A 14558-nucleotide genomic window follows, 5' to 3' on the forward strand; every position below is an offset into this window, starting at 1 on the left:
GTCACAAACATCAATTGGTATCCTACTACTCTTCAAACATCTATTGCAGAATATTAAACAACGGTTGAGGCGACTGCTATTAAAAACACATAATTTAAAAATCTACCCAAAACATTCTATAAACAAACGTCAAAATACAAAAATATAAAACAAAAAAATAAACAACACAAACTAATACAACAATCCGCGCGTAGCGCGGCCACCCATCTAGTAATAAAATGAATAAATGTCAACTGCAATTTTTTGTTGTATCTTTTTGTCGAAACGATGAACCAATAACCCCGAACTTTTTTCAAATGAAAATGAATATTGGAACTTAAACGAAAAAAAAATTAAGTATGATTCATACATAATAACAAATTAAGGAAAACATGATTTGCTTTCTTTTCATATGACTTGGTACATAAGTTACTTTCCCTAGCTCAATTAGTTCAAGCCAAGAATAGATTTTGTATGAATATAATCAATTTTATTAAAATTTAAAATCCACCGCCAACTCCACCACCGGCACCACCACCACCGCCAAATCCTCCACCAGCTCCTCCGCCAGCTCCCCCACCAAATCCTCCACCAGAACCTCCACCAAATCCTCCGCCAGCACCTCCTCCTGCACCACCTCCGAATCCTCCACCTGCACCACCCCCAGCTCCTCCACCGAATCCTCCTCCGGCACCTCCACCAGCACCACCGCCTAATCCCCCACCAGAACCGCCACCTGCGCCCCCTCCAAAACCTCCACCATGTCCTCCTCCAAGACCACCACCCCCACCAGCACCACCTCCGAATCCTCCACCCGCACCTCCTCCGGCGCCACCACCAATACCTCCACCGTGGCCTCCTCCTAGTCCTCCACCAGCACCTCCTCCTAAACCTCCACCATGGCCTCCTCCGAGTCCGCCACCAGCACCTCCTCCGGCACCACCACCAATACCTCCACCGTGGCCTCCTCCTAGTCCTCCACCAGCACCTCCTCCTAAACCTCCACCGTGGCCTCCTCCGAGTCCGCCACCAGCACCTCCACCAGCACCTCCTCCTAAACCTCCACCATGGCCTCCTCCCAGTCCTCCACCCGCACCTCCTCCTAGACCGCCACCAGAACCTCCTCCAGCACCACCACCAATACCTCCACCATGGCCTCCTCCGAGTCCTCCACCAGCGCCTCCTCCTGCACCACCTCCTAGACCACCACCGGCACCTCCTCCTGCACCACCTCCTAGACCACCACCGTGGCCTCCACCAATGCCACCTCCTAAACCGCCACCATGGCCTCCACCTATACCACCACCAAAACCTCCGCCGGCACCTCCACCGCCACCAATTCCTCCGCCAAAACCTTTCCCACCACCAAAGCCACCGCCAAGTCCACCACCACCACCTCCTAACGTCTCCTTTTCAAATCTCCTACACTCCACAACCCCAATTACTAACACTACAAGCATCAACCCCACAAAGCCAAACGATACTTTCCCCATATCTTTTAATAAGTGTTGTAGTATCGTTACTCGATCAGTATACAATTGTTTTAGCTCACTTGACCTAGCCAGTAACACTATATATAGTAAGTAGAGAGAGAGATCGAGAGAGAGATAGCATTTATGAGATATAGTTGAGAGACCTTCAAGTTCTTCTTCATACCGCGTTTCTCCGCATGTTCTCATGTCCCAAATCTCTCATGTTCGATTTTTCAAAGAAGCAATTAATGAGCGACACCAAGTGCCTCTAACTGGTCATCCTTTATTTAATTCCATGTTCACCTAGTTTACGTACTGAATGTTGTATATACAGCTTATATATATATAGGTTATAGCACACTCTCTCCTATTGTTCGTATAATTCAATTGCACTGATGAAACAATGACTTTTATAAATTAAGAACCTTCAGAGAAATTTCGAAACAAATAATAGTTCGAAAAAAACTACCGAGGAGAGACAGTGGAGAAGGTGGGGATCTTATATAATTAAAGAACATTCTTTTTTGACAAGTTTTAAAAATTTGTCATTTGACATTCTATTATTATGACATGTGTCATTTTCTCTTAAATATTTTTACCATATTTTTTCAATTAACTTTATATGATATACATTATATTATTTTTATTTAGGTAAAATATAATTTGATATTATACTTTTGATAAGTTCTAAAAAGTTGTCATTTGACACTCTCTTCTTGTGACAAGTGTTATTTTCTCTTAAATATTTTTAGTGTATTTTTTTCAATTGACTTTATATGACACATATTATATTCTTTATATTTATGACAACATAAAAGGATATTTTTGAAAAGTTAAACAGAAAAATGTATTTTTGAAACTCCCCAAATAGATAGATATATATATATATATATATATATATTTGATTATAAATATTTAGAGAGAAATAACTAAAGTATATATCTTATAATTTGTTGTGATTGAAATTCCTATCATATATTATTAGTCATAGTAACTATTTATATTTGAAAAAATAATAAATGTATATATTTATGAACGTTCTCACATATTTTATTAAATTTCATATTCTATCACATATTTTGTAACTCTCACATTAATTTGATTAGATTAAAATTCTTATCATATATTTATAGTTATATTAACTAAAAAAATAATACTCAAAACAACTAATAAATGTATTCTTGGTGAACCTTTTTGCATATTTTAGTAAATTTTATATTCTATTACATATTTTGTATCTCTCATATTAATAATCATATTCATCTTTAAGGTACTAAATTTCATTTTATTGAAATTATTTACTTCTGTTATATGTTGACACTTTTGTAACTTCCATAATATTATTAGTATTATAATGAATGACTAATAACAATTAGAAACATAATAAATATTAAAGTATATTAATATGTATTATTGCATTTTGTAACTCTCATATAGCTTATGTAACTTCTTATAGACATAAATTGATATAAGGATTAGTGCATTAACTAACTCCAAATTTTCCTATAAAAAGAAAGTCACACATCTCAATAACCCTCGTATCTCAAAACCTCACATAAGTTTGTAAATTTTTGAATTCAACTAACATTATCTTAGTGTATTTCTTTATTTTTGTATAATAAAATAAAGTTTTCTCAAACTCATACTTTAAAAAGCTCACAAGTGGCACTTATTCCTCTCAAGATTATATACATAAAAAAACATATTCTAAGAAAATATCTTAACATTTTAGCAATGTCCTTTTAGTTAATATATATATATATATATATATATATATATATATTTCGTTGATCAATATTTTATATACTTACCATAACATTCTCATTCCTCAAATAATAATTTGTCGATAATAAAAGAATAAAACATTAATATTAAAGTTTTGGAAAATTATAGTTATGGTAGTTTTATTTTAAAATAATTTCAAGATATAATAAGTATGAAAATATTATAATATTTATTTGTTGAAAAAAAATATAATATTTCGTTTACAATTTTTGTGCCAGAAGATCAAATCATTTTTTCTAAATAATTTCAATATTTTTAAAAATATGATGTTTTATTTTCCTTTAATTTGAATCATAACCAAAAATAATTTCAAGATATAAAACAATATGATATTTTATTTTTCCTTTATTATAATCATAATCACAATTTATTTTATAAGTATTAATTTTTTAAAATGTAACCCCCATAATGTTTGCCAGAAAACAAAAATCTAATTGATGTAAAAAAAACACTCATCATTTTAATACACTTCAATGTATTAATTGGAATACAATATATGTTTTGTAGGACAACATATTTTGTAAGTAAATATATTACGTATGAAGTATCATTTATCAATATTGTATATAATTACCATAACACTGTAATTTTCAATAATTTTTCAGTAATTCAATAATAAAATATTAGTTTTATAATTTTAAAACAAAAGAAAATTTATTCTTAAACAATTTCAAGATATTAGACAATAATGATGTTTTGTTTTACTCTTATAATAATAATTATCACAGTAATTCTACCTCTCACAATTTTTTTAAAGTTTCGTAATAATATTAATGTTAAGTATTATTGAATGTATTTTAAAATAACTAAACATATTTTGTTACGTTTATTTTATCCACGTATCGCGTGGGATTTTTTATAGTGTTAAATAGTTTTAAAATATTTTACTTTCTTATACATTTAGAGCTTCTCAACTACTTTGGTTTTGGTAGCCACATTGAATGCAAAATCCCCACTATCATTTTCATTATCCTCCGCTATTAAGTCGTAACTGCGACTCCGAGTATTCCAGCCTTATTCAGTTATTTGTATGAGAGGGAAAAAATAATAATCTTAAGAGATAGTAATGGACTTAATGGTAACCTACATTTGAATATTAAAATAATACTATAAGTTAACGTTTATGATACCTTTAAAAAAATTATCAACGTTGAATTTATATTTAACAAGAATGAGTATATCTTTTATATTTATACCTTTAAAAATTATCATCGTTGAATTTATATTTAACAAGAATGAGTATATCTTTTATTAATTGGTGATATATATATTATTGAAAAGGTTCAGAAAAGACTTCTGTAACACATATTTTAAACATCAATGTAAAAAAAATTAAAAAAAAAATTAGATAGACAAAAATTAGAATTGAAAAACAAATTTTTTATTAATGAATCGGTATTCAAAATCATTCCATTCTGCGTTGAAAACGGAAAGTGAGTCAAAATTCATCAAACCGGCTCCAAACCAAATTATTTTAACCAAACTTTAATCTGACACTCAATGATGTCACAAAGATTACAGCTGTCTAAATATTTTCTTCCCACTTACACATTAGTAAGACCACTCAGGATCGCTTAATAAATCATAGATGCTTGTTGTTGGGTCTGGCATGGTCATAACTCCACAAGATACTAGAGATTCAAGATTTTCACCGAATGCCCCCATTAAGCCTCTGCATTCACTAAAGGCAGTACTAGTCCTTTTGGTTCTCAAGTCAAACAAAAGGATTGACTCCTTCTCATTAATAATACCATTTCTCTCATCAATGAAAACAATGCAATTATCTTTAGCACCCGGAAGTTGTTGTACCGAGCAGCAGAGATTTGTCCGAGCTCCAAGAAAGATCACTTGGTCGTTCAAGTCATCAACTTGAACCCACTTCTTTCTCCCTCCTTCATCCAGCCTAAAAACTCTAAACCATGTATACATATTTTCAGGATGAGACTCTTCTAGTGGGAACAATGCGTACATATCTTCTTCATGAGACTGACCTGGTGTGAACCATTGCACCAGCAACAAATATTCTCCCGACTTCACTAGAGCCTCTTTCGTAGACTTATGAGTCGACCTTGTGACCGAGGGGTTCTTAGAAACTTGCAGAGAAGGTTCGATTACAAAGACATTTCCATATCCACGTGTATCAACCACATAATTTTTTTTTGAATGAATAACATATCTCGACATTTTTTAGGAGAGATCGAAATTTCTGTCCATCTCATGTCAAGGCTACTAAATATCATCAAATCGCTTTCTATACTAGCTAGCAATCTGAAATCTGTACAATCTTCAGTATTCAATCCAAGATATTCAACTCTTTCGGAAGAACTAGCCCATTTAACTCCGGAACGCAAACAAAACACTGTCATCACCTCCAAGTTTATATCTGCATTGAAGATCATGTAGCTTAATCGAAGGCAAGAAAAAAAAACATTTTTGTGCATTTATTGATGAGTAATATATCAAGCTCATTTACTGAATGTGATCAACACAACATAGAATTCCAAAATACGTAGTTTCGCAAGATTATCACAAAAACAGTCAGACAATGACATGAGAAATCAAACTCATGCATTAACTAGATTACATATATAGTAGAATTTTATATGCTGGACATTGAACACATTAATGTATCATGACGTTCGATGAATCAAATATCACCAACTTTGAGTAACCTCTCTGTTGGCCCTTACTATGAACACATTAATGTATTAAGTGGTACGAACATTCTATAAGTTTAAGAATTAAATTAGTCACAAACACATTAAAAGAAAAACAACAAAACATTAAAAAAAGCTCATGCAACCGATCTTATAATAGAGATCAAAACTAACCTGGTAGTGATGACACAAAGGGACAATTTGAGTGGTAAGGGAGTTAAACAACATTAGAGTTCTGTTGGGTGTGATACCACCATAGCTTACTAATGGCGATGGCAGCAACATTATATTGGTTTCCCGGACTTTCTTTCATGTATCTCTGCCAATAAATAATCATCACCAAACGGAGTCTTGAATCTCACGAGATAAATTGGGAACTTTTTTAGCGTACAATACTCATCATCGCTACCAAACCGAGGCTTTCCCCTATAGTTGTAGCGATAGAGGACAAACATAGGGATATGACTTTTGATGCCTAAGCAGCGGGAATCACGCGGGGAAGGAACAACGGTTCGCCAAGGGCTGCAGACGGATCGGAAGAGGACAATCTCGAAATACGTCTCAAAACGACCAACAATTAGTACTAGTATCGATAAGAAGGAGCAATACTTAGGAGGTCAGGAAAATGAAAACAAAGAATTATGTCAAGGTAAATTTTATTTTTCTCCTTTTAACAAAATATTATAAAACAAAAGCTGGAGTATAAATTTTATATAAATTAAAGAAAAATAGTTTATGAAGTAAAATTAAGAAACATGTCATGGTAAAATTTATTTGTTCTTTGAACAAAACCAACATACGGGCAATGTAAACTGGTCCAGGATGACTACTGTGGGGCAATGTTTGGAGGATAAAACAAATTTCGATTGAGCTGAAATTTGGTGGGGAGCTTCGTGGTGCTACAAGCTCCATATACAATAATGGGTTTTTTAAAGGAACGGTTGGTTTATGATTTAATCAAGTGTTTGTATTGTGGTATGGCATAGACGGGTTTGTGGTAAGGTTGGGGTGTGGAGCGACACAAAGGTGGTGTCGGTCGACAGCAACCTATTGTTGTGTGTTTGGGTCCTACGAAGACAGCTGGAGTTAGGTTTGAATGAGGGGAGGTCGATGAAAGTGATGTTGTGGGCGTCGGTGTCGACCGATACTAGGAGAGTGTCGATCGACACCATGTGTGTTGCTTCGCAAGTGGTGCGATGGGTGACGTTCGACGCCAGGCGGAAGTGCCATTCGATATTAGAGAAATTTATAGTAAATTGGAGTATTTGTAGGGAATTGTCCGTGGCTGGACGAAATCAAATATTCCAGCCCACCTCTTTTGTTACTCGATCGCTAGGGGTGGTTGGTTGTACGAATCAATAACTAGATGAGGTGGGGTTTTGTGTATTTGTAGGAATTTTTGTGAGGAACGATTTCCACGCCGGTTGTCTCGTCGGAATTATGGAGTTCCGGTGAGATCGTTTCCTGTGGATTCTGTGCAGGGATTGAGAATCTCGGTGCGGTCATCTCAATAATATTCTTTATATACTTGTGCAGCAAAGATCAATTTAATCATTTGATATTGTTATGGATAGCCAATGAGATAATTTGGGTGATGAAGAGAACACAACTTCAGGAAAACAAACCAAATTTGATTTGTTTAGTTTAAAACCGAAATTTATTAACCGAAAAAAGAAAAAAGGAACATATTAAAAAAAAAACGGAAAATAAAGACACAACTTCCCGGAAGTACGTAGTAAACCAAATCGGTTGAGTCTAAATCCAAATTTCTTGACAAATAAGAAAAGAAATAGGTTTTTAAAGATCAAGTTTTATGAAGCTAGAGTGATGTTATGGGAGAACTTTTCATACAAGAAAAAACAGCGTAGGAACATGTGCAATGGGGTGTTAAACTCTCAACATAGAGATAATTAAGTTTGTAATTTTTCACTTTTCTCTAGGACAATCGTTCCTGTAGCAAACTCTCTCTTCTCTCTTCTTGAAGACATTTTTCACTTTTTCAGATCTAGTTTTTTCTCTTTCGTTTGTTGAGCTTAATTGCAGGAAGTGATCCTTGGGTGAAGCACGGTGGTCGCCATCCCCTTCTCTCCGGCGGTGATGAGGCGTGGTAGATCTGCCTTTTGTTGCTCATCTTGGCTTCTCCCGTTGAGTTGAGAAGAGCTCCTTCTCTGGTCAAGGACACCTAGGTGTCAGAGAGGAGTTCTTCTCTCGGCTTGGCTCTCTGGGTTGACGGCTGTGGTGAGCGGCGGAAGACAGAAGGCGGATCGGTGGGTTTCACCGCTTGTCGCAGCGATTAACGGCGGATCTTTAGAGATCCTGCTGGCTTGTCTTGGGGTTCTGCTGTAGATGGTTTTGATTGAGCTACAATCCGTCTACACAGCCGTTTCAGGCTTTCGCTGGACCGGATCTGAGGAGGGTTTGTCGGGAGAAAGCTCCAGAGGCGGTGGTCACTGGGAATCGAGGGTTAGTTGTGGTTTTCTCTTGTTGCTAGGTAGGGGACTTGAGGAATAAGGGCGCAGTTGTCTAAAGCCTTTCCTATTCTGGGAGGGAAGTTTCGGGCTTGGCTTGCCGTTGATTCTAACACGGTTCCTGGATTCGTTTGCTCCGGTTCTGTTGTTCATTGTCAAAGGTGAAGTCACAAAGAAGTCTCCCTCGTAAACGCCAGATCTAGTAGGTGGGTTCATGTGGCTGCTCTACCCGGTCCGTTCAGATCTCTTTTTCCGGTGCTATTGCTAGTTGTTTTTTCCTTTTTGTGGCCGTGTGTAGCCGATTGTATCACTTTCCGATCTGCCCTATTGGGGTTTTTTTAATGTTAATATTAATATTTAAAAAAAAAAAAAAAAAAAAAAAAAAAAAAAAAAAAAACTCTCAACATAGTTATGCTTGCTTCTTTTATTTTTTTTGGTTTTTTACTTTTAATATTATTGTAGCGTTGTACAAGAACTAAACCACGTGATTAATCGTGTACTGTCTTAAGAAAAAAATATAAATATATTGATATTATATTATTTTTCTAGAAGTCATGTGTGCATCTGTTAAAAGGACAAAAGAGAAAAATAAATAATAATATGTGCATCTGTTAGAAGTCATGTTCTTTTCAACAGAAACATTTGTAGTAAAAGATGGGTTCTTTTCTTTTTCTTTTTCTCAGTACTCCTAGCTCCAATGGCTAACGTAAAGCTTATTTACTATTACCTCATTACCCACCTTTTCAAGCTCTGCTTGTTCCCGTTGATAACATTTGTAGCCATCAAAGCATCAAACCTCAAGCAAGAAGATGTCCAAAATCTTTGGTTCCATTTCCAACACAACATTGTAACCCTAACCATTTTCTCTGCGGTTGTCACTTTCGTGTCAGCCATGTACTTCGTGACCCGACCTAGACCTGTTTACCTCGTCGACTACTCCTGCCATCTCCCGCCCCAACATCAAAAGGTCACTGTCCAAAAGATCGTCGATAATGTCAATAAGAATCGAGAACTAGGTACTTCGACGACTATACTGGCTGAGGACTCTTCGTTGGACTTCTTTTTTAGAGTTCTAGAACGTTCCGGTCTCGGGGAAGAGACCTACCTACCAGATGCGATTTTAAACGTTCCACCTCTCCAGACCATGGTGGCTGCACGTGAGGAGACAGAACAAGTAATCTTTGACGCCATTGACAACCTCCTAGCCAACACCAAAGTCAACACGCGCGATATTGGTATAATCATCGTGAACTCAAGCCTATTTAACCCGACTCCTTCGCTCTCGGCGATGGTAGTGAACAAGTACAAGCTTAGGAGCAACATCAAAAGCTTCAGTCTGGGCGGTATGGGTTGCAGTGCGGGTGTCATAGCTATCGACCTTGCCAAGGACTTGTTGCAAGTACATAAGAACACTTACGCTCTTGTGGTGAGTACAGAGAATCTCAGCCGCAACATGTACATTGGTGATAACAGATCTATGCTTGTTACTAACTGCTTGTTCCGCGTTGGTGGAGCCGCGATATTGCTCTCTAACAAGTCAGGAGACCGAAGACGTTCTAAGTATAAGCTACTTCACACGGTCAGGACACATACTGGAGCTGATGACAAATCTTTTAGATGTGTGCAGCAAGAAGATGATGAGACTGGCAAAACAGGAGTCTCGCTGACCAAAGATATAACGTCTGTGGCTTCGAGAACCATTACCAAAAACATCGCCACTTTGGGTCCATTGGTTCTTCCAGTAAGCGAAAAGATTCTCTTTTTCATAACTTATATCCACAAGAAATTTTTTGACGACAAGATTAAGCATTATATCCCTGACTTCAAGCGAGCCATTGATCATTTCTGTATTCATGCGGGCTTGAGAAGAACTTGGGGCTATTGCCAATAGACGTAGAGCCGTCAAGATCAACTTTGCATAGGTTTGGTAATACATCTTCGAGCTCTATTTGGTATGAGTTAGCCTATACAGAGGCGAAAGGTAGGATGAAGAAAGGAAACAAAGCTTGGCAGATTGCTTTAGGGTCAGGGTTTAAGTGTAACAGTGCCGTTTGGGTGGCCCTACGCAATGTCAACCCTTCGGTTAATAGTCCTTGGGAACATTGTGTTGCCAAGTACCCGGTTAAGCTTGATATTTGATTCTCTCAAAAGTTAATAAGGTTGATCATTAAGATGCATTATATTGGTTCAAATTTATATATCAATCAGTCCTCTACTTGTTTATCTTTCTTTATGATTCGATGGTGTGGTTACGTACGGTCTCTCTTGTTCGTTATTATCAACTAAGACAGTTTAATAAATAAATAAAAACTCTTAAGCATCGGCATATTCATTTAAAACACATCAACTAAATCACTAACACAGAAATATTTCAAGTAAAAAGTTGTTGATGAAAAATCAGCCCATCTATATAATTCGTCAGTCTATGTGTTTAATATTTTTTAAAAAGAGAATATGATGATATTTTTGAGACATGAAACAACACGGTATTTATTCAAAAATGACAAATATATTTGTTAATTTAATAGTTTTGTGTTGCTTCTCGTTTATCTCAAATGCGTTAAATTTATGAAATTCGACACTGTTGACTTTTATCGTTTAAAGCAACTTAAGAGTGGAGATCTTAGTTATATTAATTAACCATTTCGAATTACCGATCGACAACATTACGTTTATGATGTCTTTCATCAACATGCACTCCACTTCTATTATGCCTAATACATATTGTTTTATGTTTGTTTTGTTTTCAAAGCAAAATGCAAAAGTATCGATTTAGTGGCAGCCGTTTAGGATTTTGAATATAAATATAAAGTTTATTTTGTGATTACATCTTTACTTTAAAGATTTTCTATTAGTAATTTAGTTGAAAATGTTATAAAGAATCAACATTGATTTTTTTTCTTAATTAATAAATTAATGATCAAGAGCTTTATATATAATGGATTGGCATATATTTAAGGGATAATTCCAACAGTTTACAACCAGCTATTACAAAACACACTCATCACACCCAAGTACAATCTACTCTATGCACGAGAGAGCCCTCCCAACTTGTGTGTATTCTACGGTTTCTCCTTTTGCCGAACTTGTGAAATAGGTCGATTGTAATCAATAATTGTAAGTTACATTAAATTTGGTTCGTCTATATGAATTATGCATGATTTAATGTGCCACACTCCTTATGGTCTAATAGGAGAACTTTTTCTACTAGAGACCTCTCCCAACTTGGGTACCCTACGGCTACGGTATCTCTTTTTGCCAAACTTGTCTAGTAGCCCGAATTTAAGTTACATGATTTTGTCAATAATTTGTCCCCAAACATTTAATCACGTGATTTGATGGTCTACACTACTTAATTACTTATTATGGTCTAACTAATAGAAAGTGAGTGTTATATGCTAACGGGACAAAGCGTACGTACCCCAAATTACAGGTCTCATGCATGTGACAAATGTGCGACATACGCTTGACTATATTTATTTGATGATTCGTGAATTTACTGTTCCAGAATATTTCATTGCATGATCTGAAATCTTCTATGGTAACAAGACCATTATTCCTTAACGAAACAATGAAACGTTCAAAAAAAGTTTAGCTGAAATAGCCTTTTTGGTTTTTAAATTTACTCAAATAACATGCTTTTATTCTTCATTTCTTAATTAGCATTGACAAAGAAAATAAATACACTGTTGAAAGAAACCTACCTCACATTAATTGTTATCACAGCTGTTTAACCCCTAAATATCAAGGTATTGGAAATGATTTCAAGTGATTTTAATTTAAAACATTTCAAGCTCGAGATCCCGTTATCATCTTTCGTAATCGACCATCTTCCAATTGAAGTCTAGTAAGCTTTGCACTACTTTTTGCTTAGGTCGATTGTTCTTTCTACGGTTTTATATCATTAAATTTCACTTGATTTTGCTAAAATTTTGTTTATGTCGGCCAATTTTGTTTATATCTAGTTATGGGTTTTTAGCTTGGTCTTAATAAATTAAGGTTCCCGCATTTCTTAAGCTCATATTTCCGATTTTATTTTACTTTATGCTCATCGCTTTCAAACTCTTATAAGAAACTATAATATTCTTGGTTTTGTAAAATTTGAGTTTGTCAAGAACAATATTTGTTCTTCGATTGAATGTGTCTCTTCCAGATGATCATAAGTCATTAATTACATACTCCCTCCGTTTCAAAATATATGATGTTTTAGAGAAGTTTGTTGTTTCATAATATAGGATGTTTTCAAATTTCAATGCAACTTTTAGATTAGCTTAGTATTTTATATTATGCAGTATTGTTTCTGATTGGTTGAACTTATTAAAAGTAAAGTCTTCTTAATCTGCGTGCTTTGCTTAAAACATCCTATATTTTGAAACGGAGGGAGTATAACATGTTTATAAATCAGGAATCTATTTAATTATAAACCAGTTAGGCCTTGCAGCTTTATTCTATAAAAGCATGTTTGTATATATGTCTTGCATGTATGTTACTTGTTGATACAATACGTTTTTATCATGATCAAAGGAAAATGGTTTCTCGATGGTCTCTGTGCCATGCGTTTAATTATCAACTTTCCTAAATTGCTTAATAATAAAGCAGTTCATAAACCGGAAAGAATAAAGATTCGATAAAAGTACTAAACCGGAAAAAAAAAAAATCTTCTCCTCTCTCTCTCTCAAAGCGCCGTTTCTACAGTAACCGTTCTTCGATCTCTATCAATTCCGACCGGCGCTGGCTTCTCCGGCGTCGGTCGGCTCTTTCTCCTTAATTCCGACGTTTATGATATGGGCGATTCAGATGATGATGCTTAAGCAAACTTCTGTTTTAATTTTCCTAATCATGCTTAGTCAAACTTTCGTGAGCTGCTATTTTCAAATAGTTCAAGTATAATTGTTGTATTGGGAAAAATCATCAATGATTATCTGGTAGTGATCGCCTGTGTTGGACCAAAAAAAGTTTACATCCATCCAATACAACACTCGCTTCTTTTCTAACGGACAGACATATCGGGATGTTATAACTCTTCACGCGTCCAAAACATGTATGTTATGTTTTGGTTAATTTTGTTAACTGGTTTGAACCAAGATGAACCGTTAAATCGATTTTACCATTATTAAATCGATATATTTTTTTTTTTAAACATAGAGAGCTAAACCCCAGTTCCCCCATCGTCTTCTTCTTCAGCTCTTCACACTTCTTCATCTCTTGAAGTTTCTAAACTCAGAATTATTGTAGAAGAACAGTTGGGTTTTGTTCCTCATGTCTAACACAATTCAAGGTATGTTCTAGAAACCCAAATCTCAAGGTTAGTTTTGAAGTAGTCCTTTCTTTTTTCAGTCAACATCAGATTTGAGATTTAAGCTGAAATATTTGGGCAATTGGATAATCTGAAAACTTGTTTCTCTCATGTATTTCCCCCTTGATGAATTCTTTCTATTGCCTTTGATGCTGTAGACTTTTCACTTCCTTAAGAAAACAACAGCACCAACCACAAGAAAGGGAAGCAAAAGAGCACCATCTAAACCAAGGAAAACGATTGTAACTAGCAGATCGAAAGGTAAAGCAACAAAGAAAGCACAACCAACTGGTTCAACTCTGATTCCAGAATCATCTCCACAAGAAAAAATGCCATGGAAAGAATGGGGAACAAAGATGGTTAAAAGTGACAACTATAGGGTTGCATGTCAAAGAGCTGTTGTCGTACCGACACTCTACTCTGATGATTTCACTCTTGGTGCGTTGAGATCATGGATTTAACCTTCACTTTTAATCTAGTTTAGGATCAATCATGGATTTCATGGATTTAGAGACACAACCACCCCCAGGGCAACCACCTGATGATTTACCACAGCTGGAAACAGATTATAACATGCCTCCTCCACTTGCTCCAGAATGGAAAAGCTACAAATAGAAATTACAAGTCATAGGTAATATTTAAAGTTGATTACTTTGATTTCATTAAATAATTGTTTTCCTTTAAACTGTTGCACTAGCCTTGACCTGCATTTTAAATTGATTTGATGGTTTTCATTTTAAATCAAAACAGTTGTTATGATCGTTTTCCTTTAAATTATTTTCCTTCATATGATTGCTTTCATTTTGAATCAAACTCACAATCTCGTTTTGTCTTTCTCCTTCTCTTTCTCTCTTAGAAGCGACCAAAGACTCCCCCCCAAGAAATAGGCTGCTCGTCCTTT

The 14558-nt window shown here is 35.5% G+C and overlaps 1 protein-coding gene, 1 long non-coding RNA gene and 2 pseudogenes across 2 annotated transcripts; 2 read left to right on the plus strand and 2 right to left on the minus strand.

Moving 5' to 3' along the window:
* Nucleotides 1–316: 316 nt before the first annotated feature.
* LOC147927154 (uncharacterized) lies at nt 317–1728 on the minus strand. The gene is made up of 2 exons (XM_087486878.1): nt 1616–1728; nt 317–1536 (listed from the first exon to the last, which is right to left on the minus strand). The coding sequence occupies exon 2, from the start codon at nt 1470–1472 to the stop codon at nt 480–482; it is 993 nt and encodes a 330-aa protein (XP_087343004.1). The 5' UTR covers nt 1473–1536; nt 1616–1728; the 3' UTR covers nt 317–479.
* A 3059-nt stretch (nt 1729–4787) lies between these two features.
* Nucleotides 4788–5420, minus strand: LOC104748743 (putative F-box protein At2g16290 pseudogene; annotated as a pseudogene).
* A 3632-nt stretch (nt 5421–9052) lies between these two features.
* LOC104747428 (3-ketoacyl-CoA synthase 18 pseudogene) lies at nt 9053–10500 on the plus strand (annotated as a pseudogene).
* Nucleotides 10501–12987: 2487 nt separating this feature from the next.
* On the plus strand, nt 12988–14355 carry LOC147927155 (uncharacterized). The gene is made up of 3 exons (XR_015581499.1): nt 12988–13402; nt 13507–13639; nt 13816–14355. It is a non-coding gene; the product is annotated as an uncharacterized LOC147927155 (long non-coding RNA).
* The last annotated feature ends 203 nt before the right edge of the window (nt 14356–14558 follow it).

This window comes from Camelina sativa, chromosome 15 (assembly GCF_030686135.1).
Source record: "Camelina sativa cultivar CO46 ecotype springtype chromosome 15, ASM3068613v1".
Taxonomy (NCBI): Eukaryota; Viridiplantae; Streptophyta; class Magnoliopsida; order Brassicales; family Brassicaceae; genus Camelina; species Camelina sativa.